The sequence below is a fragment of the Mustela putorius genome, unplaced genomic scaffold, assembly GCF_011764305.1.
Source record: "Mustela putorius furo isolate JIRA1106 unplaced genomic scaffold, ASM1176430v1.1 tig00000580_pilon_pilon_pilon, whole genome shotgun sequence".
NCBI classification, from domain to species: Eukaryota; Metazoa; Chordata; class Mammalia; order Carnivora; family Mustelidae; genus Mustela; species Mustela putorius.
The window spans coordinates 12,633,394-12,661,134 of NW_025421423.1; the positions used below are offsets into that span (position 1 = coordinate 12,633,394).

The 27,741-nt window shown below is 40.7% G+C and overlaps 3 protein-coding genes across 6 annotated transcripts in view; 1 reads left to right on the forward strand and 2 right to left on the reverse strand.

Annotated features, from left to right (window-relative positions):
* ELP1 (elongator acetyltransferase complex subunit 1) overlaps positions 1–4,640 on the reverse strand; it is a 59,875-nt gene extending 55,235 nt beyond the window's left edge. Inside the window, exons 1-2 of one of the 3 annotated variants that reach the window (XM_004747763.3) lie at positions 4,327–4,640; positions 630–792 (exon numbers count right to left, since the gene is read on the reverse strand). In XM_004747763.3, the coding sequence (XP_004747820.1) occupies positions 630–779 (150 nt within the window). In that variant the 5' untranslated portion in view covers positions 780–792; positions 4,327–4,640. Of the gene's footprint in view, positions 1–629; positions 793–1,742; positions 1,765–4,326 lie in introns of those variants that run through there. The other 2 variants (XM_045081665.1, XM_045081664.1) reach the window with 2 other exon arrangements.
* A 184-nt stretch (positions 4,641–4,824) lies between these two features.
* ABITRAM (actin binding transcription modulator) lies at positions 4,825–12,112 on the forward strand. Its single transcript, XM_004747764.3, has 6 exons — positions 4,825–4,974; positions 6,049–6,100; positions 6,689–6,818; positions 9,886–9,962; positions 10,038–10,107; positions 10,201–12,112. The coding sequence occupies exons 1-6, from the start codon at positions 4,896–4,898 to the stop codon at positions 10,336–10,338; spliced, it is 546 nt and encodes a 181-aa protein (XP_004747821.1). The 5' UTR covers positions 4,825–4,895; the 3' UTR covers positions 10,339–12,112.
* Positions 12,113–13,042: 930 nt separating this feature from the next.
* Positions 13,043–27,741, reverse strand: part of CTNNAL1 (catenin alpha like 1) — a 62,947-nt gene continuing 48,248 nt past the window's right edge. Inside the window, exons 12-19 of one of the 2 annotated variants that reach the window (XM_045081667.1) lie at positions 25,104–25,141; positions 23,099–23,146; positions 22,853–23,007; positions 17,291–17,339; positions 14,451–14,507; positions 14,197–14,310; positions 13,439–13,522; positions 13,043–13,301 (exon numbers count right to left, since the gene is read on the reverse strand). In XM_045081667.1, coding sequence (XP_044937602.1) covers positions 13,236–13,301; positions 13,439–13,522; positions 14,197–14,310; positions 14,451–14,507; positions 17,291–17,339; positions 22,853–23,007; positions 23,099–23,146; positions 25,104–25,141 — 611 coding nt within the window. In that variant the 3' untranslated portion in view covers positions 13,043–13,235. Of the gene's footprint in view, positions 13,302–13,438; positions 13,523–14,196; positions 14,311–14,450; positions 14,508–17,290; positions 17,340–22,852; positions 23,008–23,098; positions 23,150–25,103; positions 25,142–27,741 lie in introns of both variants that reach the window. The other variant, XM_045081666.1, reaches the window with a different exon arrangement.

Here is a 27,741-nt window from a genome sequence, read left to right on the forward strand (position 1 = left end):
GAATTCAAGAATGTATCAGGCATCTTCCAACTGTGTAAATTTGGCTATCACTTAACATCTCTGAATCTCTCAATGTTGAGCAAGTACAAAACTTTGTTGTTACACATTCACACTTCTTCACAGGATTACTGTGATGGACCGGTATCATTTTGGAACTTTGTGTAAAATTGTATAAAGAGAATTGTATTAGTTTGGTGATCTGGAATCTTTGGTTTTGGCACAGGCACCTGTAATTGCTAATGGCAAACCATAGTAAAAATAAAATTTTTAAAAAGTTTTAAAATAATAAAGGAATAGAAAACAAAACAAAAAAAAAAACCTCTACAATTTTCATTTGCTCTCCCTGTTGAGATTCACTGTTACTTACATGATGGAAAAGTAAAAAGCAGGGCACCCAAACAAAATACAAACTCAGGATCTTGTCAACTTACATTTCAAACAGATGCAGAGTTAAGGGTAGGTTACTATTTAAGTAATATCTAATATGACACCAATATAAAGCAAAGGGAATGTTCGTTTAGGAGAATATGAATTCAGTAAGATTTAAACTAAAGACTATCTAGGGGAAGGTTTGGAAAAAATTAAGTTGAGGGTCCTGCAAGCGTTAGCATTCTCCATCACTAACTTACTTCTCTTGTGACAGGGTCTACTTCTATCAGTCCAATGTCTGAGCCAATGAGCACCGTCCTCTGTTCAGTTCGGAGAGAGAAGCACTGAGGTTTCCCCGGAGCCTGAATATCCCTGAACTCCAGGGTCCGAAATAACTTTAGATTTCTCATGATGAAGCAATTCCTGAAAGAAAAGAACAAATACCTCTTGATGAAGGATTACTGAGAGAAAGGAAAAGCTTACTAGTGATAGATGACACTCAGAGAAGCAAAATGGTTCAGGGGCAGGGATGTGGTAGTGAGAATAGCCAAGGAAAAAAAGAAACAGACCTAATCTGAACCCACAAAGGGATGCGTGCTAGCAACCTCACCAACTCAGGGTGTTCATCTATGCTCTACAAACTGAGGCTCTGAAATCTACTTTACGTTCCTACTTTATGGGAGAGGAAAGATCCTCAACTTCACAATTTTTTCTTCAAAAAGATTTAACATCAGTTATTTCTCAGCAAAGTTGAAAAGATCCAATAAATAGGAAAACATTTCATTTTTGCATGTAAAAATATCTTTATAACCTGATTTATAAATCATAATATATATGTATACATATATATATGTATGTATACTGTCAGTTAAAGAAAATCTAGAATAAAATGGCTTTAATATCACCAAATAAATTCATAAACTGGCTTTATATGTTCATTTAAAATATAATGCTGAGGGGCGCCTGGGTGGCTCAGTGGGTTAAAGCCTCTGCCTTTGGCTCAGGTCATGATCCCAGGGTCCTGGGATCGAGCCCTGCATCGGGCTTGCTCAGCTGGGAGCCTGCTCCCTTCTCTCTCTCTGCCTGCTTTTGATCTCTATCTGTCAAATGAATAAATAAGATCTTTTTAAAAAAGAAAATTAAATAAAAAATAATGCTGAAATTAAAGACAGAAATAAAAGTATTTATTATTCTCAGGGAGAAAATAAAGACACTATGAAATTATAGCAGTTTACTTCAAAATGACGACCAACATCTAAAGAGCCTGATCACTTGATAAAACTACTTCATACTTCACATAATTCTGCTTTCCTGGCCTAGTTTTTGCCAGTATAATAGAAAAGGTGAAAAAGGATGATAAATAGGAAACCTACTTTGGTCTGGCCAAATCAGACTTGCTTTAATGCACAATGTTAGCTAAGAGGAAAAAAAAAAATTAATGTTAACACGCTGGGTATTTGCACTCAGATCCCTTTAAAGTTTATAATTATAAGTCCCTAACTTACGGTAGGCGTGGCAAATATATAGAACAGAATGGCCCTATTATTACCTTCATCCAAGGTGAATTCTCTCATCTTGCATTTCATACATATGACGGTGTAAGAATATAATGAGTTAAGCCTTCTCCTACCACTGCACATAATTTTAAGTGTAATATAAAATAAGTTACATCTAATGTACGTTAAGAGGGAGGCAAGATGATACATGGTGGGAGTAAAGAAGAAAATCAAGACCAACAATGGTTTTGTAAGCTTTGGTGACACTCACATTCAAGAACTTCTGGAAACTGTCTGAACTGTATTACACCATGCAGGTTTTTAATTTAGACCTAATTCTATGTAGAAAACTTGGGTTTTTAAAGAAATTTAAAATCACCTTTCATCTTTAAATATACACATGACCAGTGACACAGATCTGAAAGGATGGGCAGATTCACGATGAGAGACTGACTGCTGGTTAGACATGAATAAGCGAGTAACAAAAGAGCAAGAAAAGAGAACAGACAGGCAACTGGGATCCAATGTGTAGAGTCTCCTGTCTTCATGCTAGTTTCCCATCTAATAATAACCATGCTATTACTGTTCCCATTATCAGATCATCAAAATGTCTTCATACCCCTTGCTGTGAACTTGGATTCCATTTACCAACAATCTGTGGAGCCCTGAGGTCCAAGGGCCCCATGGTAAGAATTTGGAGGATAAAGACAGAAGGAACTGAGGACTTTCTTTTTCCTGTTATCTTGCTGTACGTGTCACTGTCATCCCAGCAATGGGCCTTCATTCTTGAAGGGGTCTGTGGTCCCAGTTCCTAGTACTCCCAGGATGAAGCTCATCAACCTCACCCCCAATAGATACGAGCACTAACCAGGCAGTCTTTCTCTAGACACTGAAATCCAGAACGCGGGACTCCTCCTCTGAATTCCACAGTCATCAACACCAGAAGTCTGAGTCCCAGACTTAATAGTGCCTCTCCTCCCACAGTCATCAACACCAGAAGTCTGAGTCCCAGACTTAATAGTGCCTCTCCTCCAAGATTAAGTCATGATAACTCCATCTTCCCTTGTTTCAAATCCCAAACCTTAAGCTAAGTGCTGTGGCTACTTCCATCAGTTTACCCTTGACACTACTTCACTGCTCCCTTTCTTTTATTTCTCTAAGAGCAACTTAACTAATTCTTCATATAAAATTCTGTTGAAATTTTGTGTGATCCCTACTTTCCTGATTGGACCCTGACTAACCGAAACAGCAAACAACTGGAGTTCTCAAGTCACAGAGCCCCCAAAATCACTAACAAAGGCGAGCTCATCATTCATTCCCCCCATCCCAACCCTTCTAAGTTCAAAAGGAACTTCTCTAACTTTTCACACCTACATCCTTATTCCCTTATCTTTTCAAGTCTAGGGAATTCATATCCTCCACCCTCCCCCAGGACATTATTAGTACCCTTTCTTTTCATTCTGCAGTGCCCAACTCTCTCACCTTCCATTACTCTATTCCCAGCCCTTAATTGTGCCATAGATCTCTTCATAACACAGATCAAGTCTGTATCCTCTCTGAAATTTCTGGCAACTCCTCCACCCTGCTCCTCTGTTCTCTCAGCTCTTGGCCAATTATCATGCCCACGACTACAGGTACAGCTCACAGATATACTGATTAGATCTACATGTCTAGCCCCAACCCTTCCCAAAGTGAACAATAAACCGACATTCTCAACCTCCTATTATTATCTCAAGGGTGTCTCACCAGCACATCAAATACCACTTGGAAAACGAAGTACTGCGATTCTCTATTCATTTGAGTTTCTATTTGAGGACATGGCATTTCTTCTACTCTTCCTGCCCCCCAAGATGCAAACGGTCTTTCCCTTCTTTTTGCTCACATTTCATATTAAACTATTCATTTACTGGTTAGTTCCCTGGTTGTCAATATGCATTTTCAATCCTTTGCAACGTCTCATCGATCCTACGGCCCGGTTTGTAGGCCCCATGAAACATCTACGGAGCACTTGGTGAGTGCTAGGATCTGAAGACAAGTCACTGCCTACATGGAGGTCTCCTACACCCGAGAGAGGGCCATAGAGATGGAGAAGCAAAGCAGGCATCTCCACGAAAAAAAGTCGTAGACGCGAGCAGCAGCGCGGAACTCTCATCCAATCCACTAATAGCAGCCTGTTCCGCGGTACTGGCCACTCCGGCAAAGAATTCAGAGGCTGGGTAAATGTGCAGCCAGGGGAGCAACACGTCGTCCCCTGCATGCAGCGCAGAGCCCCGGCAGAGAGCAGTTGGCATGTCTGCAGAAAGAGAACTTAAGGTTCAAGGGCAGAAGCAGTCACGCCGCACTCCACTCCGGGGCCTCCTCCAGCAGGCAGAGGCTGCACGTTCAAGGGTTCCCTTAGGACATTCCGAGCACACGCCCGATTCCGTGCCCTCCACCCCGAGGGAGTCGTTCGAGCGGTCACCTGCGACGAGCTCCGAGGACCCGCAGACAGCGGTGCGTCCACCCTCGCCTCACCCGCCACGCAGAGCGGGCCTTCCAGAGCCCGCGCGAGGCTGCACACACGCCTCTCTCCGTTCGCGACTCTCCAGCTTTTAGGACACGCACGGGGCCACCCTGTAGCTCGACCACGGGGAGTAGTGGCCGAAGCTGGGCTGAGGGGCAGTCCGCGAGACTGTTCAGATCCCGGGAACCAGGTGGAACACGCTCCCAGCGGCGCGGGAGTGACGTCACGAGGCGCAGGGGGCGTGGCCGGCCTTCTCCAGAGCCCCGGCAAGTAAAAGGTGGGGAGCGGCGTGGCCACTCCGCTCCTGTCCCTCCAGTCTCCCGCCAAGCCTATAGTATTCGATAACCGCAATGACGTCGGACTCCGAAACCCAGTGCTAAAAAGCTCCGGTGGCGGAGTCCACGGGACAAGGAGCAGCGCGCGTGCGCACTCCGCGGGCCGCGCGCCGGAAGTACGCCTTCCTCCCGGGCCTGCTCGGAGGAAGTGCTGGGGTACCATAGGGCGGGGTAGGGGCATCCGCGGTCGCCATGGCCACCGAGCCCGCGGCCGCGGAAGGTACTGTGCCGTCGCTCGTGGATCGTTACTTCACTCGCTGGTACAAAGCCGGTAAGTGGAGAATGATGTCGGCTTCTGCTCGGCCGCGTTGACCTGATGCTGTAGGGACAGCGATGACAGATCATGAGTCACGCGCGTTTTCCCGGCGCTTCCTCCACTTGTCAGAAGGAATTGGCTGCCTCTGTTCCCTTCTAGGCGGAGGCAATGGCAGTTGCAAAGCCGTGGAGGCCTGCCGTACAGCCGGGTGCACTCAGGGGCTGGCGTCGCAGTGCGAGTTCAAGGATGGGTCGCTTGCGGGAAGATAGTCCTAAGACGAGGCACCACCCCCAGGAAGGTGGATTGCAATCGCCCTGAGTGCCTGCAAGGATTTGACGGGTTCAGTCCTCGAAACTGTGCTACAGGCAGAGACGGAGAGGAGAACTGGGTTAGAATGGAGGCATTTAGAAAGCAGAATTTAACAGTATGGATAGAATCGTATACTTGTCACTTGGAAGTAGAAAACCGTGTTGTCCTGCTTTGTGTACCCAGTAAATATCAGTGGTGGGAGCATCGTTGAGGACCCTTCTCTAACCCCTACTTGCCCCCTCTCATTCAGGGGTAATAGGTGTACTTATCTTTTAAAATATTTTGGCACACAATGTTTTAGCCAAATTTAGGGTGACTAGCCGTCCGGGTTTGTTGAAAACTGAGGTATTTCCTAGAATCTGAGACTTTCAGAGCCAACATCAAGACAGTCCTGGGTCAACCGGAAGAGTTGGTCACTCTAAAATTGACCCACAAAACATATGCTGCTGTATTATATAAAGAATGCATTGCGAATGGCACTTTTTCTAATAGAAATAGTGAGTTTACTCATTTTTTTAAAGTGAGGATGAAGAAAGAGCAAAGAATAAATAATCATCTAATATTGAATGACGGATTTCATCTGGGCCAGATCTCTTTAAATACCTTACAAAAAAGGAAGCCTTTATATATTTTTTTATGTATATGTTTTTAAGTAATGAAAGAATACCAATGATTAGCGTGTGTTCAGTCTCCATAATTATCTCTACAAACCAAAGAAAATACCACACAGTCGCAGTAAATATTGACCCAACAACCAACAGACTCGTTCATTCATTCTAGATGTCAAAGGCAAACCCTGTGAGGACCACTGTATACTACAGCACTCCAACCGGTAAGCAAATTGGGAATTTAAAAAATTTTTTTTTTAATTTCTGGTTTCATAGCCTCCTATTGTCTTGGATTAAACAAATACATACTAAATGACTATCTTCCATTGTGTTGAAATGGCATTTATTACAGGAGTTTGGCTGACAAAAGTGAGTCTTTCAGTGCAACAAACTTGATTACCCAAACATCCAAATAGAGAACCACACCGTCAGTCAGCCCCTAGCAGAAGTAACCAGCCTGTGCCTAACCACGGAGAATTGCCAGGGATCACAGAAGGGAGTAGGGTAGAGGCACAGGTAGTATCCCAGACATACAGGGATGCCTTACTTCTCTCTCTTCTACCTCAGTTCTGCGTAAAGACTTCTAGTGCTCTTCCTTTTTCTGGGAAGGATATTCAGTCTCATTTTCTCTTTTATTATTGCATTCCCTTCTGCAGTTAAGCTCCAGCAGTAGCCAGAGGAAAATGCGGCAAAATGATAGTTTAACTAAACATTTAAATGTCAGTTCATGTATTCTCGTACCAGTAGGAGTCCTGTGTGGTATGCGGAAGAATTGTACCAATAACACAGCCTCACGTTTTTGATCCTTATAGAATATGTGTCATCACATTGGCAGAATCTCATCCAGTTCTTCAAAGTGGAAAGACAATTAAAAGCATCTCCTATCAAATCAGTACCAACTGTAGCCGACTTCAGAACAAGGTCTCTGGGAAATTTAAACGGGTATGTTCCCGTCTTTCTCTACTTAAACCTTCAGTGTCTTAGGAATGATAGATCTAGTCAGTCTTACAATCCAGTGACATATGCTCAGCATACTTCTCTGACAGTTTGATGTGCTGATTTTTTTAAAAAGATCTGTTTCTTTTAGAGAGAGACCACAAGCAGGAGGGGCAGAGGGAGAGAGAGAAAAATCTCAGGCAGACTCCGTGCTAAGCGCAGAGCCTGATGGGGCTTGATCTCATCATGACCCTGAGATCACAACCTGAGCTGAAACCAAGAGTTGGACACTTAACTGACTGTGCCACTCAGGCACCTCTGATGTGATTTTAAGAATACTTTAACCCTGAGGGCCCCTGGGTGACTCAGTAGGTTAAGCATCTGCCTTCGGTTCAGGTCCTGATCCTGGGGTGCTAGGATTGAGTCCCATTTCAGGTTCCAAGCTCAGCAGAGAACCTGCTTCTCCCTCTCCCTGCTACTCATGTTCTCTCTCTCTCTCTCTCAAATAAATAAATAAATAAAATCTTAAAAAAAAGAAAAACCTAAAGAAATTCTTAGACCAAAAAATGAGGTATTTCAAGAGGTTCAGGATTTGTCATCTTTTCAGTTTTGTACCACCATTCCTATCATTCCCGGGGTGGAGGAAGAGGAAGGCAAGCTTTTGAAAGGACAACTTTGATACCAATATAACAAGATACTTTGTCTCTTCTATTAAACCAGTATCCTGAGTTCTATAAAATTTAGGTGACCAACTCTTCTTTACCATGTATTTTCAAATGTAAATTAAAAAAAAAATACATCCTCAGGTAGTGAAAAAAAAATCCATCTGAAAAAAATACAATATTTAATCCTTACCATTTTCCATTCTTTAATTGTTTCCAATTTGATACATACCTAGCCACACCCTGTACCTCCACATGGTGCTGCATAGTACAGGATATTATTGCTACGCTCTACAACCTTCAGCAGGATGGACACATTTTATTAGAGGATCACACCAAAGACAGTTCAGTAACATACTGAAGAATCCCCACATACTCACTGGATAAGGTTTCAGTGGATGATGTAGGTCCTTCATTTTCTGACGTGATACTAAGAGTTTCTGCTAATTACCCACACTAATATAGGCGACCCTTGTTTATTCTCCCCTTTGTAGGTTTGAAATTCCCCTAATAATATACCTTGCAATTAATTTTTCCTTGCTCAGGAAACACATGGACTTAGAAAAGCATGAGCCTTTCTTTTATTTATTTATTTGACAGAGAGAGAAATCACAAGTAAGCAGAGAGGCAGGCAGAGAGAGAGGGAGAAGCAGGCTGCCCGCTGAACAGAGAGCCTGATGTGGGGCTCGATCCCAGGACGCTGAGATCATGACCTGAGCCGAAGGCAGAGGCTTAACACACTGAGCCACCCAGGCACCCCAGCATGAGCCTTTCTTAAAAGGTAAAGTCTCTAGGAGTACCTGGGTGCCTCAGTAGGTTGAGCATCCATCCCAGTCTTGCTTTTGGCTCAGGTCATAATCTCAGGGTTGTGAGACCAAGCCCTGCAATGGACTAGTGCTGAGCATGGAGCCTGCTTGAGATCCTCTCTCTCTCTCTCTCTCTCTTTTTGTCCTACCCACACCCTTCCATTCCTCCCCACAAACCCAGCTTCTCTCTCTTAAAAAAAAAAGTCTACAAACTACAAGTATAACAGTGTTTGTGAAGTTCCTGTGATAAATCTTTCTCCAAAATAGTATCACTGTTGTTACTACTGAAAAATAGAGAAGAACCTGCATATGAAACTCACTACAGATAGCTTTTGATTCTCAGCACTGCCAATCATTTATTCTCCCAAAAAAAAAGGGTCAAAACACTTCTGCTCTTTTAACGTAAACCCAGTGATACATACACCCTTTGGGACAAATCCCCAGCCCCTCCTCCCAAAAGTGAGGAGTTACACTGAACTATTTTGAAATGAAGTACCCATATGCAGACGACTTAAGCTACTGTGGTAGCATTTGTATGCTGTGTAATGTTTTGAGTACAGAGGACGCCTGGGTGGCTCAGTCGGTTGAGCATCTGACTCTTGGTTTCGCTCAGGTCATGATCTCACGGTCTTGGGATCAGGCCCCATGTCTGGCTCTGCGAAGAGCTTGGAGTCTGCTTGTCCTTCTCCTTCCTCGCCTTCTGCTACTCTTCCCACCCCCACCCCACTCACAAGTTCTCTCTCAAATGAATAAATAAAAATGAATAAATAAAATCTTTTTTATAAAAGAGAGGAAAAAATAATATTTTGAGTGGTAAAGAGTTCATAGAGAATAGCATCGTGACCTCAAATACCCATGTTAACTATAGGAAAATTTCCGGGGAAAAAAGTGAGCAACAGACATGCATGAATCGGTTTCCCGTGGTATTTGTCAGAACCTCACCAAGTACATGGACATAAGGGAGTACATGAAACAGTCATGCCATAGCGTTCAAACAGAGGAGTGTTAAAATGTAGTATTTGCTTCTGGATTATAAGGATAATGGGTAAACCATTCTTGTTTGCTATTTAAAACTTCCTGTATTTTCCTAATTGTCCTCAAAGTGCCTTCTTTTTAATTAGAAAAATACCACTGCTTCAAAAAGTGTTAGTGATTGAACCTGATAAAGAAGTTCCTTTATCTAGTAAGTTCTAATATAAAAATATTATGAATCGTAATGAAAGTAAATTTGTATACTATTCTTTCATACTGTCATGTTGAATCTCCTATTACTGCTTATTAATAGATTTTCCTACATTTCTGAAATCTTTATATCTGGCCATATGTAGCTTTCTCATTTAACGTTGATAAAATATATTCTTAATCTTTAATTAAACTACCTGTTATACATCTTAGTCTGCTCTTCCCCCCTGAGCCTTTGATGGCACCTGGCCCATAGTAGGCACTTAACGTAAATGTTTGAATAAGTGGTTTTTCTGTACTTAAGTCATTTTTATTGAAAACACCAGTTCCAGGAACTGGTGTTCTCTTACCACACCAAGGCCTGCCTCTCAAAGGAAAGTGAATATATGCATCACTTAATTACTTCTTCCCTTTCATTATTAGGGGGCACAGTTTCTAACAGAGCTTGCACCTCTGTGTAAGATTTACTGCTCTGATGGAGAAGAATACACCGTTTCTAGGTGAGTTACTTCTTAATCACAATTTAGGAGAAAGAAAGAGGTAGTATTTTTCTTAACAACTTTTTTTTTTAATAGCTGTGTTAGAGGACGGTTGATGGAAGTGAATGAAAACATTCTCCATAAGCCATCTATTCTTCAAGAGAAGGTAAAGGAGGCAGAAGAGAGTATGACCCCATGCACGTACTCTTTATCTGACTTGACACTTTTGACAGTACTAAATATTCTACTTCCTCCCCAGCCATCCACCGAAGGCTACATTGCGGTTGTGTTGCCCAAATTTGAAGAAAGTAAAAGCATAACGGAAGGGTTACTGACACAGAAACAGTATGAAGAGGTTCTGGTGAAGCGCACGAATGCCCCGACAGCCACATCATGAGGACTGCCGCGCGGAACGAGTACCACGGCCCGCTTCCCCCGCCCTGCCTCCGCGATCCCTGCGCTAGAGAAGAACCAGCACAAGGGACGCGGGCGTCACGCCCGCCATCCGCAGAGAGCCCGGATGGTCCCGCTTCACCTAGTTTCCCCTCTTCGTCTTGCATAACAAGACTTGGTTCCCATTTTGTACTCGCCCCCCAGATCCTCCCTGCCCACATACCCACTCTGTTCTTTTGCTTTTCTAAAACTGGCAAGCAAAGGATGTTTTTGATTAAAAACAAAGCACTTTGAGGAAATTTGGACAAGACAGAAAAGTTTTAAGTAGCAAAGTAAAAATAATTTACCCATCATCCTGTAATCCATTGGTAAATATTACATTTTGACGTGCTTCGGTTTGAATGTTACGGCACGGTTATCGTTTTTTGCCTCAATTATCCCTTAGTTTGAAGTTAAAAAAAAAAAAAAATCAGGTCTTTTTTTACCCAGTCTGCTTCCGAGTGATGCTACCAAAAAGGCCAGTGCCACTTCTGCTGCCCCAGCTCTTGTCCCCTTAAGTCGCAGGGGAGAGGCAGAGGATACTTGCCCGCTCCTTGTGCGGTTCAGATGGCCTTTCTCTCTGAAATGAAGTCCAGGGTAACACTGTGGCTTCTTAAATCAGGGAAACCGGAAAAGGCTTTGAAAACTACAAAGGGCTTTCCCAGCATGGAAGTATTCTGATGGGGTGTAAGGCTGCTAATTACAGCATATACAGTGTAGCCGCTCAGCCTCAACACTCTTGCTATGGGGCAGCCAGCCCAGAAGTTAAGGACAAATCGCCATCATCCAAAGATATAGATGCCTTTGAATGGAACAAAAACTTTCATGTCATCTAAACTGAAAACGGAACTGATTTATAAGATTGTCTACTCATTTACACTGAATTTCAAATAAAAGGGCTTTTTTAAATTGTTATTTTTTTCCGTAAAGGCTGCAACACGTGTACATTTAAATATCTGTGTAAATAAAGCAGAAGATGTAATTTAATACAGAAGAAATAACTTTACCTGTACATTCCTTTGGTTCTCTATCCTCTTATGCTGTTGAAGTCATAAGGCATTCCTTCCCTTCCCCACTTAAATAAGAGAATATTCTCATTTCAGGTATTTAAAAGTATTTTGTAAATAAAATCCAAAAGTTATTTGTGACTCAAAAAAACTTCTTGTAACTTGAATGCCAGTGTGACAGTCCCTTAAATACACCCACAAGACATAATACAGGCAGTAGCTCCACAGACACCTACACTGATGAGCTGTGAGCTGGAAACAAGCACAAACCAGCACATCCCCATTTTGTGTAGCGTAACGATTCCTGAAGACCTCAGAAAACCAAGATGTTAAAGATACTAAAAGAAATAGAAATACCACATTCTCCCATATTCCTACTGTGTGATTTTAAAGAATATTTTGGTTTCCAGGAATAAAAGTCAGACGATAATTTTTTTTTTTTTTTAAAGACTTTATTTACAAAGACCGAAAGCAAGAGAGATCACAGAGGCAGAGGGAGAAACAGACTCACCACCAAGCAGAGAGCCTGATGTGGGGCGTGATCCCAGGACACTGGGATCATGACCTGAGCCAAAGGCACACACTTAACCAACTGAGCCACCCAGGCGCCCATGCCTGGTAATTTTTATAAAAGAAGTATTTTGTAAAAGTCATTAGGCCAAGTGTATCCCATTTTCTCATGAAGGCTTACAGTAGGTTCAAGTTTCCTTCAATAAAATATTGACTAGTTAATTGGTAGTACTGTGGTTCTTCAGGATCTTGTGAATATTGATTTGATAGCAAATCATACCAATCCTCAGACAACCTTCTGTAACTGCTGCCATTTGGCAACTGACATGTTCTATCAGATTTTAAAACGAATTTCACAGTTTGGGGATACAAGCACTAGCAAGAGCTCAAAACAAAGTTACACTATTTAAGGGCAAAACATACAAACCAGATTCTTCAATAAAACCCCCAGCCCAAAACAAAACAAACAAACAAACAAAAAACACCCAAGAAAACCTTTAAACCCTAAAATTAAAAAGATGAGAAATGTTTGTTTTATAACAAACATTCCCAAGGCACATATACAAAATGCACAATTATTCAGCATTATTTTAAACATCTTAGTTCCATTGTTGTCTCCTATCTTCCATTCTATCAGTCACTATAGAGAAGGTTGGGCTTAGGATTCCAGCTAACAATCAAGGCCAGCCAGCTACAGAAGAAGAAGTGAAAGCCATCTCCCAGTGAGTTCCTGGAGGAACGCCACCTGGAGTGAGCTCCACCACCCTGCTGAGATACTTGCAGCACAACAGAAAACGTGTGCTCTGAAATGCTTGTTAGAGAACAAACGTGTGCTTCTAGCACGGGGGATCTGTGACAGGACAGCAAAGAGGCCAGTCACAGTGGTGGACAGAGGAACTGAAGAAGAGCCCACAGATTTAAGGAAAGCCCTGTGTTCACCCAGACAACTATATATTTTCTGCTGAAAATCAGTCTAGATGATAAGCTTAAATAAGAGGAGAAAAGAGGAAATTAAGGTATTTATGCCAAAGGTGAGCACATATTCAAAATAGCTTCTTTGGATTAAACTGTCATTAAGACAGGATATTTGGTTTTTCAAAAACATCATTAATGGTAATGTCCCACTGAAAATTCACACTGCAATTAGGAATATAGCATCTATCAAGGCATTTATTAGTTGTCAAAAAGCATCACATCAGTTTCATGATCAGAAAATAAAGCAAGATATTTCATAATTGTTTTCCTTATAAAACTGTTGAATTTTTTAAAATATAAAGGATCATTTGCTTTCTAAAAATACCAGCTTTGCCGCATGCTGTTCAAGAGATCTGACCCCAGAAGCTTCTCAAGTTTTACCATCCATGGAGTCCTTATTTGTAACTGAGACCCAGCTGTTATTTTCCATCTGAAGCTGGAAAGAGTTAAGACAATTAGTTTCTACTTTACTTTCAAAATAAGAATTATAATATTAAATAGTAACTATTTCTTTTGCATTTTTCTGGAAACTAGTTTTTAAAATGTGATTTTCAGACAGAAAAACTATCTTACCTTCTTTAGCAGTTTATAGCAGAGTGAGAGAAGTTGGACCAAAATAGCCATCATGGATCTTGTCTTTGTAATACACTTATCAACCTATAATGACAGAAAGCAAGCAAATCAAATTCTACAATGTGTACTTCAAAAGACTGTATCTTTGATTTTATTTTAAGCTGATAAGATTTCTTCATTGTAGAAAGTTAAATGGATCTCAGAAGGCATATGGATTAGGGCACATGAGCTGACTTGAGGCCCCTGAACACAAGTACAGGGCCTGCAGCCCAGGTCTCCTACCCACTTCACAGAACCCCAGGAAGAAGGGATGGAAAATCAGCCTGTTCTATTTTGAGCTGTTTAGGCATTTCTTAAAACACTCCAAATAGTGGTAGCAAACCCCCTACTCTGCAACTTCTGGCACTCTGCTTTGTGGGGACAAGCTAAATTCCCTAAGACAATGGGAGCCCCTACTCTAAGGAATCTGTGCCCTAGTTAGACAGGTGACAACATCAGGATTTAAGGATAGCTGCTCAATGTTGTGGAATAAATCATATCCAAAAAGCTGATTTATTTGGTGAACCTACTGCTCCCTGGGGTCAGTTACAATTACAGATGATAAGTGATCCTTGCAATCAAGGCATGAAAAAATGGAAGTAGACTGCCTATCTGTGGGTAATAAGACTCTGAAGAAAAATGGGCTAGAAGCAAACCTGAGAAGGGTGAAAGTTTAAGTTTCTCAAATGTTTCCCTGAATAACCCACTCTTTCTTTTACCTTTAGAAACACTTGATTTTGCAAAGGTGTCTTAGTTACTGTTTGGAGCTGGTGGCATAAAGGAATTAGCTTGTTTATTTCCAGGAGAAGCATAAGCTTGTCATCGTCTTTCAGCTGAAATATAATTTAGAAGTTACAACTCAAACACCATCTTTTAAACCTCAAATACCCTTATAACTTAATAATATAGCCCGCAAGTAGGTATTCATGACATCACCACCAAGACTAAGTAAGCAGGTAGACTAGCATAATACCTGTTTTGAGAAAACTTGTACACTTGAAGCAAGCTTTAAGCCCTCTTCAGCAAAAACCTAGTGGGAAAGAAAAGTATCACTACTTAGATGTAGGTCTTACAGATAGTTCATAAGAAATATACTCATGGCTAATTGTTATAATGAATTTTAAAAGTAAAACTTAAACATAAAAGGTTTGACATGGAACTCCTGAAGCTTTTCTTCTACCCAGGAAACACAAATGCTTAATTGTATTCAGAAGACTTCTCAGGCCTGATGCAGAATCAGTGCCTAGCGAGGCTCCTCCGACACCTGGAAACCTCCAGTTAAACTCTGGAAGGTCATATAGACCAATGATACTTAACTATACAAATGAACCATACGAATTATGTCTTGGCTTCTGGGAGGATCTGGAGCTCATCTTATAATACTCCAGCTATAAAGGATGATGAATTGTAGAACATGAGGTCCAAAGGGCTAGGACTTTCCTACTTCCACTCAAATTTGTCACCCACACACATCCCTTAACCAGCCATCTGAGAGGACCAATTTAGATCGGTTCTTGAGTATTCACCATGCATTTTACAATTTAGTGAGGAGAACAGGATGATGGCAAAGAACAGTGAAAAATAAGGTTCGACAGATAAGACAGGAATATTTAGGATGATTATTTTTAAATGGTAACAGAATGTTTCAGAGTAAGAGACACCAGGGGAATAAAGGGTAGGAGTCTTAACTTTAGATGGCAGCCATCAAAAAGTAGAGAGTGGCAAGTGTGAGGGTGGTTTGTGGAGAAGACTAAAGCGCCTTGGTAATGAATCAGATAAAGAACATGAAGGAGGAGGCAGTACTTTGAGCGTTAACCTTAACACTCTATCCAACAGCCTTAACACTTTGCTGTCATTGAATGAACTGATCTCCAGGTCAAATAATCCTTTGTTCCCTTCCTTATCCTTTAAAAGGGAGATCAGTGAGTTTTACAGATAGATTCTAACCAAACAGAATGACTCACTTACCCATAAGTTCCTCAGCATCTCACATTACCACTTTCTGTTGACATCTCTCCCATTCTGGCCCACAGACCCTGCGGGGGCAAGATCCTGTCTATCTCCTGGACTCTCCTGGTCTTACAACCATCCGAAAGCTGAGGGCTCCCCAGTCTCCCCATTCGTGAACCATCCTGACACCGGCCTTTTACATACTACTTGAGCAAAACAAACCGCTTGATTTCCACCCACTAAATCTGGTGTTCTCCCTCCGTGTTCCCTAGTGCAGTAAATGGCACAATCATCACCCTGCTGGTCACGCCAAAAACCTTTGAAAACTGTCCTGCCACCACTCCTCCAACCCGTCAATGGGCTCTCCCTCATACCTGAGGGAAAAAGTCAAAGTTGTTCCCATGGCTACAGAGATGTCATACCTTACCACTTTCCTCCTGGCTCTTTCCATTCCAGTAAGAGAATTTGCCTCCTTTTCTTCAGACCCCTCCAGCCTACCCCAACATCTCAGGGCCTCGGCACTTGCTCTGTTTACCTAAAATATTCTACCCCCAGACATCCAACTTACTCTCTCATTCATTAATGTTTCTAGTCAAATTTGACCCCCTTCAAGTGGTCTTTTCTTGCCACCCTTCTATCACCTCTCTCTTTATCTTTCTTGATTTTATCTCTAAATGCTTATATATGGCTATTACCTACTTAACTTTCTCCTGCCTACCTCCTCCCACTAGAATGTAAGCTCCAGGCCAACACTGGCTTTGTTCTGTTCTCTTTTCTCCACGGAGATCTTCCCTCAGGATCTGACACAGGGTGGAAGCTCAATAAATACTTGATGAGCGCTTCATGTTCATCATAGACTATTCAGCAGACACTGGTTTAATGAATAAACTCCCACAGGAGGAAGGTCACTAGTGGATCTTTGCAGTTCAATATCCCCTGTGGTGTGGTATGACTTCAAATGGATATGAGCCAAATGGAACACAGTGAATCCAGAATTTATTCCATCTGTTTCAAAGGGAATTGCTCATTTATAGTTGACTTTATAAAAAAAATATTTTCTATAAGTCTTCTGACTCTGATGATAATCATCCACCTAAGGTAAAATCCCTTTACTGAAGAGGCTCTGGTAGCAGCGCATGGGAATGCCAAAGGAAACTATTAAAGGTAAGAAAGTGACAGAAATGACACATTTCTAATAGGAGAATGCCCATGGTTCTAGAAAAGCAAACAAAATAACATGAGAATTAGAGAAAGTAATCTTGCAACCCACTCGCCAATTGAAAGCCTCTAACTGAGGGAGAAGAATTCAAGATGGGCCTACATGGAGTTCCATTAGATACGCTGGTGCATGGGGTGGGGATGAGTGTGTCTGCCCCTCCCTGAATGCCTTATATCAGCAGGAATATGGAAGGGAAGAAGGAAACTGTGCCAAGTACCCTCCAACTGCCTCAAGCCTATGACAGATCCTTTTCCATGTGCTGTCCTCATTTGCTCAATATCATTCATCCAATCCAATAATGAAGAGGCCAAAAAGCCTTCCTGGAATTCAGGAAAGTATCCAGGATACTGCATCTGCTGACAGGATATTTCCACCTACTTGGAAAACCTGTAACTTACTGCACCTATTGACGGTCAACAAAGTCCATTCTGTTTTATCCTTATAATATTTGAATTTTATACAAGATATTCCAAAAAAACTTCATGAAATGCTACTGCAAGCCCTCTGCTTTTTCACTTTTCTCTAAACATGTGTGTGCAGAGGTAAGCATACAAACATGATATGGTAAATCATTTAGAAAATCTGTTATTACCCACTTTACATCCAGAATTAAATTAATAGCATAGAATGGAAATAAAACATACCTCTAGTTGATGAATTAAATCCTGGGAAGTTTTCAGTGGCCCTTCTCCTCTGAAATAAAATGAATTATTAAGGAGGTCTAAGAAAAAGTTACTGTCTGATAACTGGTTTCATAACATAAAAGTTCAAGAGTATTTTGTGTATTAATAGATCCCAAGTTTTGAAGAGTAATATTGAATAGACTAATAATATTGTGACTTTATTCTTTTTTTTTTTAAAGACTTTATTTATTTATTTGACAGACAGAGACCACAAGTAGGCAGAGAGACAAGCAGAGAAAGAGGGGGAAGCAGACTCCCCACTAAACAGAAAGCCTGATGCGGGGCTCAATCCCAGGACCCTGGATCATGACCGGAGCTGAAGGCAGAGGCTTAAACCACTGAGCCACCCAGGTGCCCCTATGACTTTATTACTTCTTAGGGCACTTTAATTTTTTCAGGGAACATAATATAAGTTGATTTTATAATGTAAATAAATTTAAAATTGGCAATATTTAAGTCTTATTTTTCCTTTTTAACTTTCTCATTTTGCTTCACAAATTAAATACATGAGATCTGACAATATGTCTTAAACAAACGGCCTTTGTTACATAATGTTGAGAGAATCAGACCAAAGCTCAAAAAATTCTCATTTTTAATTCTAAAACTTTGACAAGGCTTATCATTTAAGTTTCAGCACAGAGTCTATAAAATAGTCATAATATTTGTGCTACCACTCTCATCAGAAGATTAGGGAACATCAGATTGAAAACTACCAAGAACCATGACCCCTACAAACAAAAAGCAAACCACAGCAAAAAGAACAGCAGAATGCATTAAGAAGAGCAGTAAACGACGCGTGAATCAGAAGAAATCTGGTAACAACCAATTCTGCCCTCAACATCTGTGACCTGTACAAATTTTCTGTTCTTTGATAAACCCCTGTAATCATCAAATGAAATTATGGAACAGAAGCCACTTAAAGATCTATAAGGCTCTAGTAAGTCTGAAATTGTTTTAAGCTATAAGGCACTAGTCTTAAATATGTAAATTATTAAGAAATTGGGATGCCTGGCAGGCTCAGTTGGTAGAGCACGTAACTCTTGATCTCGGGTCGTAAGTTTGAGCCCCTTACTGGGTGTAGAGAGTACTTAAAAGTAAAACCTTTAAAATTATCAAGAAATATGAATTATCACCTACAAATTACTAAGAAATTATATACATTGTTAAGACAACCTTAAACAACAGCCTGAGGAAAAGCTATAAAATTGCCCAGGAAAACTGTAAAACTGGATATTGTGAAGGCTAACAGGTGGGTCTCAGAAACAAGAGGTGCCCAGGTCATGATCTCACGGGTCATGGGATTAAGCCTCACATTAGGCTCCCCACTGAACAGGGAATCTGCTTGAGATTCTTTCCTTCTGCCCCTCCCCCTGCTCACACACATTCTCTCTCTCTCAAATAAATAAATCCTTAAAAAATATTTTTAAAAAGATGGGGCACCTGGGTGGCTCAGTGGGTTGAGCCACTGCCTTTGGCTCAGGTCATGATCCTGGAGTCCTGGGATGGAGTCCCACATCGGGCTCTCTGCTCAGCGGGGGGCCTGCTTCCCTCTCTCTCTCTGTCTGCCTCTCTGCCTATTTGTGATCTCTCTCTGTCAAATAAATAAATAAAATCTTTAAAAAATATTTTAAAAAAGAAACAAGCAACTAGGCGAGGCTGGCAAATCCCAAGTATTAAGGGAAAACAGAAAAAAATGTAAGGGAAAAACAAAGGCTGACAGTGTGGGTAGAAAACAAAGCCAGCCTGAGATTTTACCACAGATCTACCACCCACATGTGTCAAAACGGCACAAAGTGTTACCCATTCCAGAAAATCCATTCTTTTCCCTGAACTGAGCATTTCTGTCTAATAACTATGTCCGGTAACAAGTCCCATTCCACAGAGCTTTAGTTATTCCTACCCCTCACAATGCAGCCTCTCTTGCTTCCTAGTCTCTACGGGATGCATGTCATCCCTTACCAGAATCCACTATCCTGACCCTCAAACAAAAAATGCTGACCATATCACCCTGGAGTATTCTGAAACAAGAAACAAGAAATAAAAGAAGCAGCTAAAAAGTTAAACAGAAAATTCTACTAATGAATCCTCTGTTCAGGAAGATTTTATATACTGAATTACATTTATTTAGTGATAATGATATTCCTCCAGTTTTCATCAGTCAAAACAAATTTTTGGTTTTAAAGATCTGACTTTTATCACTGGGCGATAACTAGCATGATGGCAGCCAAAGGTCAAGATCTGTTATTTCAGCTAACCTGTGAGCATTTGGTGTAAGTAAACGAAGGAGTTCCATTTCACTTTCTTCTGCAAATGTCACTCATCAGATTTTAAAAAGACAGGAACTAAGAAAAAAGGTGTTATCAAGACTCAATCCCAGGAGAAGCTTGCGGAGAAAAACAATTAAGCACAAAGGAAGGAAACCACCGAAGAGGAAAGGTCACCGATGCTGGAAAGTATGGTCAAGTATTAACAGATGACTGCTGAGCAGAGGCCAAATCATTCAGCTCCTACCACTTCTCCTGCGCTCTCCAGGAGAATTCTGTATCTTGAAAAGGCAGAGTGCCGCGAGAGGGAAATGCATCTCCTCCCTCACTCCTACCCTTCCTTCTGGGCCGAGACATCTTCACCAGCAACTTCCCTCACTTCTCTCAGCTCTCCCTCTTGTTTCTTCCCAGAGAAGAGTGTGGACATTTATTTAGCTTTTCAGTCTTTCTGGTGACTTTGCGAAAATAAATTGGATGTGGTAGGCCTTTCCTTTTTCTTTCTTCTCTTGGAAATAAAGCTGCCTTTAAGGAGGCACCTCCTCTGTCAGGTATTTTAAGAGATGCATTCTGTCCCTGTAGAGGAAGATTTCTGAATTCTGGAGATCACTTTTAAAAACCTACTTGCTGGGCGCCTGGGTGGCTCAGTGGGTTAAGCCGCTGCCTTCGGCTCAGGTCATGATCTCAGGGTCCTGGGATCGAGTCCCGCATCGGGCTCTCTGCTCAGCGGAGAGCCTGCTTCCCTCTCTCTCTCTCTCTCTGCCTGCCTCTCCATCTACTTGTGATTTCTCTCTGTCAAATAAATAAATAAAATCTTAAAAAAAAAAAAAAAAACCTACTTGCTAGTGGATATAAACTACATTATCCAATAATAGCTTTATCACTATAAACATTACAGTGCCTATTCTTTTGCTTATTTTTTCATTTTCTTCAGAACTTGGGTAGGGAAAAGGGTGCTATTTATTGAACCCCAATGCCCACAGAGTTGTGGAGGTCCTATCTGTTGGGTCCCCAATGTTGGGTCCCCCAATGTTGGGTCGCCCAATGTTGGGTCCCCCAATGTTGGGTCGCCCAATAATGGGTCCATGGTCAAAGGAGCAAGACTGATACAAAGCAAAGGTCAAGCAAAGTTTTATTTCCGCCAAGCACCAAGAATCAAACAAACCATTCGGGCCACGCCTCTTACAGAGAGGGCAACCCCTCCCTGCCTCACAGACTAACTTTTATAGAGCAAAGACCATGTGGTTGAGCCTGGCCACACACAGGTGGCCAATGAGATTGCAACACACAGAGAAAGCTGCACAGTCATGCTAGGTCACACACGGGTGGCCAACTGAGTTACAATTCACCCCATAGTAGCTATTTGAACTAGCCTATCACCTTGGTCAGAATTGGCGCCCAAAAGGTGGGGCCCACACTCCTTGGTAGCTAGGGAGACAGTATGCTCGATCTACTGATTGGATGTCTCCACCTGACCCAACTCATCCCTGCATTCGGGCCGTTATCTCCACCTGACCTGACCCACCCTTATATTTGGGTTTTGTTCCCTGGGACTTGTTTCCCCGGACTTGCTTTTAAGTAAGTTCCCCTGGGAGGGGGGGGTAGGGTCAATTTTAAGTTTTACTGCATAAACAACAAAATGGCTGCTCTGGCTAAATAGGCCCTTACACTATCTAGTTCAACTGAGCTTAAGACTCCAGATGAGGGGCGCCTGGATGGTTCGGTTGGTTGGGTGACTGACTCCTGGCTTCAGCTCAGGTCATAAGATCGAGCACCACCGCAGACAGGCTCTGCTCTCAGAGGGGAATTTGCAGCAGACTCGCTCTCACTCTGCCCCTCCCCCTGTTAACAAGGGCATGTTCTCTCTCTCTCTCTCTTTCTCTAAAACTAAAGAAATAAGTCTTTAAAAAACAAATGAGGGGCGCCTGGGTGGCTCAGTGGGTTAAGCCTCTGCCTTTGGCTCGGGTGGTGATTTCAGGGTCCTGGGATCAAGTCCCCAACAGGCTCTTTGCTCAGCGGGGAGCCTGCTTCTTCCTCTCTCTCTCTCTGCCTACTTGTGATCTCTCTCTGTCAAATAAATAAATAAAATCTTTTTTTAAAAATGAAAGAAAAAAAGACTCCACATGAAACAGATTACATTGCAAAATACTGAAATAACTTATAGGTGTGAACCACTGCTGAGAATATTTTCAAAATCAAAAGGTGTAGGAGTAGAGCCATAGCATTAGAGATATCAAGTATTTTTCAGGTTTCCAATAATAAAAAAGACAAATTTCAGAAAATTAGTGAAAAGTCTGAAGTTATTCCTTGAAAAAATTCTAGAACAGATTATTGAGCAGATAACTGATAAATGTTTAGCAACATGGAATTACTATGCCTTAAATATACATTGTAATAGAAGATTGTAGAATGTGATCAACATGGACCTCGATGAGGCATTTGGTAAGAGTCTTATAATGTGGTCAAGACAGAGAACATAGGTTGTATAGTTTACTACTAAGTTACTAAGTTTACTAAGTTAGGAAAATTCTCTGCTATATAATGAATACTGATTCATGGAGATCTGGCACCCTGTTAAAGCTGTAGTCCTCATGGTTCTATTCTTTGATCTGTATTATCTAATCAATTATTATCTAATAATTATCTAATTATCTAATATATATAATATTATCTAATAATGTATTATCTAATCAATCTGTATTATCTAATCAATTATAAATCACTTGCATAAAGGGTTAAAAGGCATGTTATTCTAAACTTACTGATGCTGGCTGGAAGAGAGAATGATACACAGAATGACAAAAATCAGAATGCAAAATTATTTCAAAATTAGGAAAAGAACAGGACACAACCTGGTTATTTTCTAAATCTAAATCCTATTTATATAAATGTCTTCTTGTTGCATTCACTTAATTATCATAAGAACTTAGTTTTTTTTACAGACTATTTGAAATTGACTCTAACCTATTAACGATTAAAATGAGTTTTCCCGGGGCACCTGGGTGGCTCAGTGGATTGAGCCGCTGCCTTTGGCTCGGGTCATGGTCTCAGGGTCCTGGAATCGAGCCCCGCATCGGGCTCTCTGCTCAGCAGGGAGCCTGCTTCCCTCTCTTTCTCTGCCTGCCTCTCTGCCTACTTGTGATCTCTGTCTGTCAAATAAATAAATAAAATCTTAAAAAAATAAAATAAAATAAAATGAGCCTTCCCTTGCATTGACTATTATGAAACTGATTTAAAAGAATCAAAGTGTAACTATATTTACCTGGTAAATAAATACACAGAATAGGCCATACTGGACATGGTTCGCCCATTTTGAACAATCTCATTTTCCTGATCCCCCCATTTCTTGATCTCACAGTTGGCATCAGAGGTAAGCAAACCCAGCTTAAGTCCAAGCTTTGCTATCTTGGCTTGCTCCTGTAAAACACACATTTTAATCACCACAATATTGTCATTATTGATGTAAAAGAAGATTAGAAGTAAGACTGTTAAAGGAAAAAGGTCTTACCTCTGAGTCAGGCTTGTCTGGTTTTAATGATTTCAGGTTTGCGTTATTCTTCTATGACAATGAAAAGATTAAGACATCTTAAAAAGCATTACGGTTAATTGTGAGGAAATACAATAGTGATAGAAAATGAAGCAAATTGCCTGTAATAAAATTTTAATTTAAACATTTTCAGAACATACTTAAACTATGTTAAATTAAGTTGAAACAACCAACTATTTGCAAATACTCTTCTAGCATGTAAGTTGAGCTTTGAACAGGTTAAGTAGTTAGAAACCCAGGACCAGGGAAAGCAGATCATGTACCAGAAGGACTTAAAGACTTCTGCAGTCTTCTCAGAGTCCAGTTATTACACTTCCAAACATTCCTGGTCCCTCTATTGAGTTATTTTTATGAAATGTCATAAAATTAGCCACTACATGTAGTTTTCCACATGTTCCTACTGTTAAGACTCTGGAGCTCAATTCCTTTAACCAATTTCCCCGTTGAGGGCTAAATTTCAGCACTCTAGTGTCACTGACATCCCCGTTCCTGATCCTCTACCCCAGGCTGGATAGGAAATTATACTTAGAATATAGCACTTCATATGTGAGTCAACATATTTGATGGGCCCCTATTTCTGAAAGAGCAAGTTTGTTTGTGTGTAAGCTATATAGAACACAGAATATGGTTCCTCTAGGAGAGGCGAAAACATTGCTGTTTGGTTACAAGGCTAGCCCATAGATGCCTATTTCCATGAACAACAGTGGGGCATCTGCCTTTGGCTCAGGTCATGATCTCGGGGTTCTGGGATCAAGCCCTTCATTGGGCTCCCTGCTCAGCAGGGAGACTGCTTCTCTCTCTCCCTCTGCCTCTCCCCCTTCTTGTGTGCTTTCTCTGTCAAATAAATAAAATCTTAAAAAAAAAATAGACACCACTACCAATAGCAATGTTTCTTTGAGAAATATATGCAAAAGCTCTCAGAAGATGGCAGCCCAGGTTGGCCATTCCCCTCAATATAAAGTCTGGTGGGAGCTCCCCTAATTGGGGCAGGAATTCCAGAATGGTTGGGCTAGTGAACATGAAGGGGCAGGAGGCTAGTAGCATATGTGTATCTCCTTGTTTTTTGTTTCCCTTATTATTACCACAACTTGATACTTCTGACCAGCTGTTCTTTCCCCAGTTCCACTGCAGAACAGAAGAGCCTCAACTCTTCTCAACTCTAAATGAGCAAATATAAACTTATGGTTTATATTTATAAACTTATAAACCATAAGTTTATATTTGTTCATTTAACAAAGCCCTTTTGTGATTTTCTAATGCTGCTTACTAGAGAAGAAATAGGACAGACAATGAATGTGGGGAAACTCTAAAGCCACACACATGTACAAGAACAAGCTGCCCCTTATGTTCACGGGAAAACACAGATGATCCATGATTTCTCTGGCCCCTCCTTGTACAGAGAGTCACATCATCTGTATCTTTTTCCTTTGTCTGGTAGACTAGAAAGCAATTGATAAAGCAATTAAGACATAAGCTTTGAGGTTTTGAGGGTTTACTTCTTTTTAAAAAGATTTTATTTATTTATGTGACAGACAGAGATCACAAGCAGGCGTGGCGGGGCAGGGGAGCAGGCTCCCCGCTGAGCAGAGAGCCCAATGTGGGGCTCGATCCCAGGACCCTGAGATCATGACTTGAGCCAAAAGGCAGAGGCTTTAACCCACTGAGCCACCCAGGCACCCCTTGAGGGTTTATTTTATTATAGAACTTCACACCCACCCTGTCTTATTATTTTTTAATTCAGTTATGTTTTCATTATTTTTACTTTTACAAATGATTATTATTAAAGTATGTAATGAAGACTGAAAGGGAACAGTCTGAAAAAGTACAGAGGCCATCTTCATACATGTCACCAAGCTGGCCATCTAGTGGATACTATTTTAGAATGCAGTCTGATGCATCAGTTTCAGTCTCAAATTTATAATTTGAGTTCAAAACATTCCAGAATGTACAAAACTCTTCTACTTACCATTGGCTTTGGAAGTGACAGGTAGCCATACTTCTCTCCTACAAATAACACATACAACTTAAAACAAATTTTCTATTAGAGTATTTTCTATTATTCACGTTTAATCTTCTTAATATTATTAAATAGGAATGTTAGTATATTAGTTTTGGTAATTTAGTCTATTAATTACGTGTGTTTCAGAAACAAAATTGTAATTTGGTGAACACGAAGGTTGTCAACAGTTGTATCTCTAAGGTACCTGGTTGGAGAATGTCTCCCTCCCCCGGATGTAACGGCAGAAAGGCAAAGTATCTCAGTGCTATTTACTTATATTTACAACAGCTTCATTCCTAGTGAAATCTTTTACAGCAGCTGCCTCTGATGAAACCAGATTCTTCTTTTATCCATACTGGTTATTAGTGCTTGTTTCCTTTTCTGTGACTATCAAACCAAAGCATTTACAGCTAAATTCTTAAAATATTCTTCCTGTCAAAGAGAGCAACTCGAGTATACAAGATAGGAGGATGAAGCAAACCAAACAGCAGTCTCTCAGCTGTGGGTCAGCCCCCGCAGGAAGCACAGGAACTGAGAAAAGAAGGAAGGAGGCATGTGATGTGCAACCCTGTGCGTTCACATTTCAAACTTCTGGATCATGGATGAACTCAGGTTACAATGGACGGTAGATTGTTTTTAAAGCCTAGTTTGTGACTAGAGGAAAGAACTCACAGGAAGATTGAACGGTAATTGCTTGTTGACTTCAAGGAATGGGAGTTTGTTCAGCTGTAATATACCAGGTAGAACCATATGAAATTGCTGATATTCAGCCACTTTTGAAATATAAAAAGAGCAATTTCATACCGTTTCACCTAATGAAAGTAAATACTGTGTAAGAACACTAAGTCATATACTTTCTTACAGAACGACTGTTCCATGAACAGAGTGAGCCTGTTCACAAATATTTAAGTTTTCGCCTACAGCTGTGCTGCTAAATATGGAATCCACCAGCCATGGTGACTGTTGAGCAACTGAAACATGACCAGCCTGAATTGTGATGTGCTGCTGTAAGTATGAAGTACATACTGGATTTTGAAGATTTCATATAAAGGGGAAAAAAATGGAAAAGACCTCATTAATAATTTTTAAGTATTGATTATAAACAGATACATTGGGTTAAGTAAAAAACATTGAAATGAATGTCACCTATTTCTTTTTAAGTTTCTCTTGTGTCTCCTAGGAAACTTTAAACTACATATGTGGCTCACCTTCATTTCTGTGAAACAGCGCTGATCTAGAAAATGAATTGTCATTACAGGTCAGCCATTGGTACTCGGGAATAGCTTTATGGTTCAAATCATTTCTTTGTAATGTCAGAATTGTAAGTTACTTTTATTAATGATTTTCTGTTCTCAGAATTGTGAGAGAGAAAAAAACAATTTAAAGACATTATTTCCGGGGTGCCTGGATGGCTCTGTGGGTGGAAACTTCTGCCTTTGGCTCAGGTCATGATCCTGGGATCCTGGGATTGAGCCCCACATCGGGCTCTCTGCTCAGCGGGGAGCCTGTTTCCTCCTCTCTCTCTGCCTGTCTCTATGCCTACTTGTGATCTCCGTCTGTCAAATAAATAAATAAAATCTTTAAAAAAAATACATTATTTCCATAACTTGTCTCCTAGCCCTGATATAAAAAGTGCCTGATTTAGCAGTGAAAGATTAACAGAAGACTTTAAGTCATTTAAAACCTCAAAATTGATCATATATCTTAAATCAAAGTCCAAATGCTGCCCATCATATCCCTAAAAAGTGGTCTTAATAAGCTGCAAAAAGGAGCATAATCATTACTTAAGCATAATTAGCTTAGGCGTGGGCAATCTTGTATTATCTACCCTTGTGATCCTCCATAGTGCCTATGACCCTGAAATGCTCACGTTTAGTCTCCTAGAGAAAAAACAAAAAACAAAACAAAACAAAACAAAAAAACACCTATCTTAGTACCTCTTACTTCTCTGAGAAACAACACAGTTAAAGAAACCAGAAGGCAGGGAGAAATAAATGCAATGAAAAAAGGGGCCTTTACATAATCTGGTTTGCTAGCATCACCACCACCAGTTAATCAATGGCACTCCAGTCCCCAAGACTGTCTTACACATACTTTGCTGTGTTCCCTATTCCCACAATTTAGTTCAACTCACAATGATTTGCATATTTGAGGATAATGGCAAAACTCACCATTCTTCAGGATAGCTTTTCCCCAAATGCTATGCAGGTAAGGTTATTCCTCTTTCCCCCAATTCCAATTTAAGCTAAGTTTAATAATCATTTTTTAAAAGTTGATAAAAATACCAAAAATCATTAATCTGAATCATTTTATACTTAATTTTATACCTGTTTTTTCCAGACAAGCTTAATTATTATCATTGATTCTAAGAGCAAATACATTAACTCAGTTATGTTTAGCTCTTATATCAAATTCAAGAAGTAGCATTAACAAACAATTCCTACCTCTGATGAAAACACATTATAAACATTAGAAGTAACTGGAAAAACAGGAATTTTAATGGGGAAAACAGAGTCGATATTTGAATTATAAAACCTGTTTTCAAAGCACTATTTTCACTGTTATAATTTTAGTACTCCCCAAATCCTTTGTTTAATACTCCCTA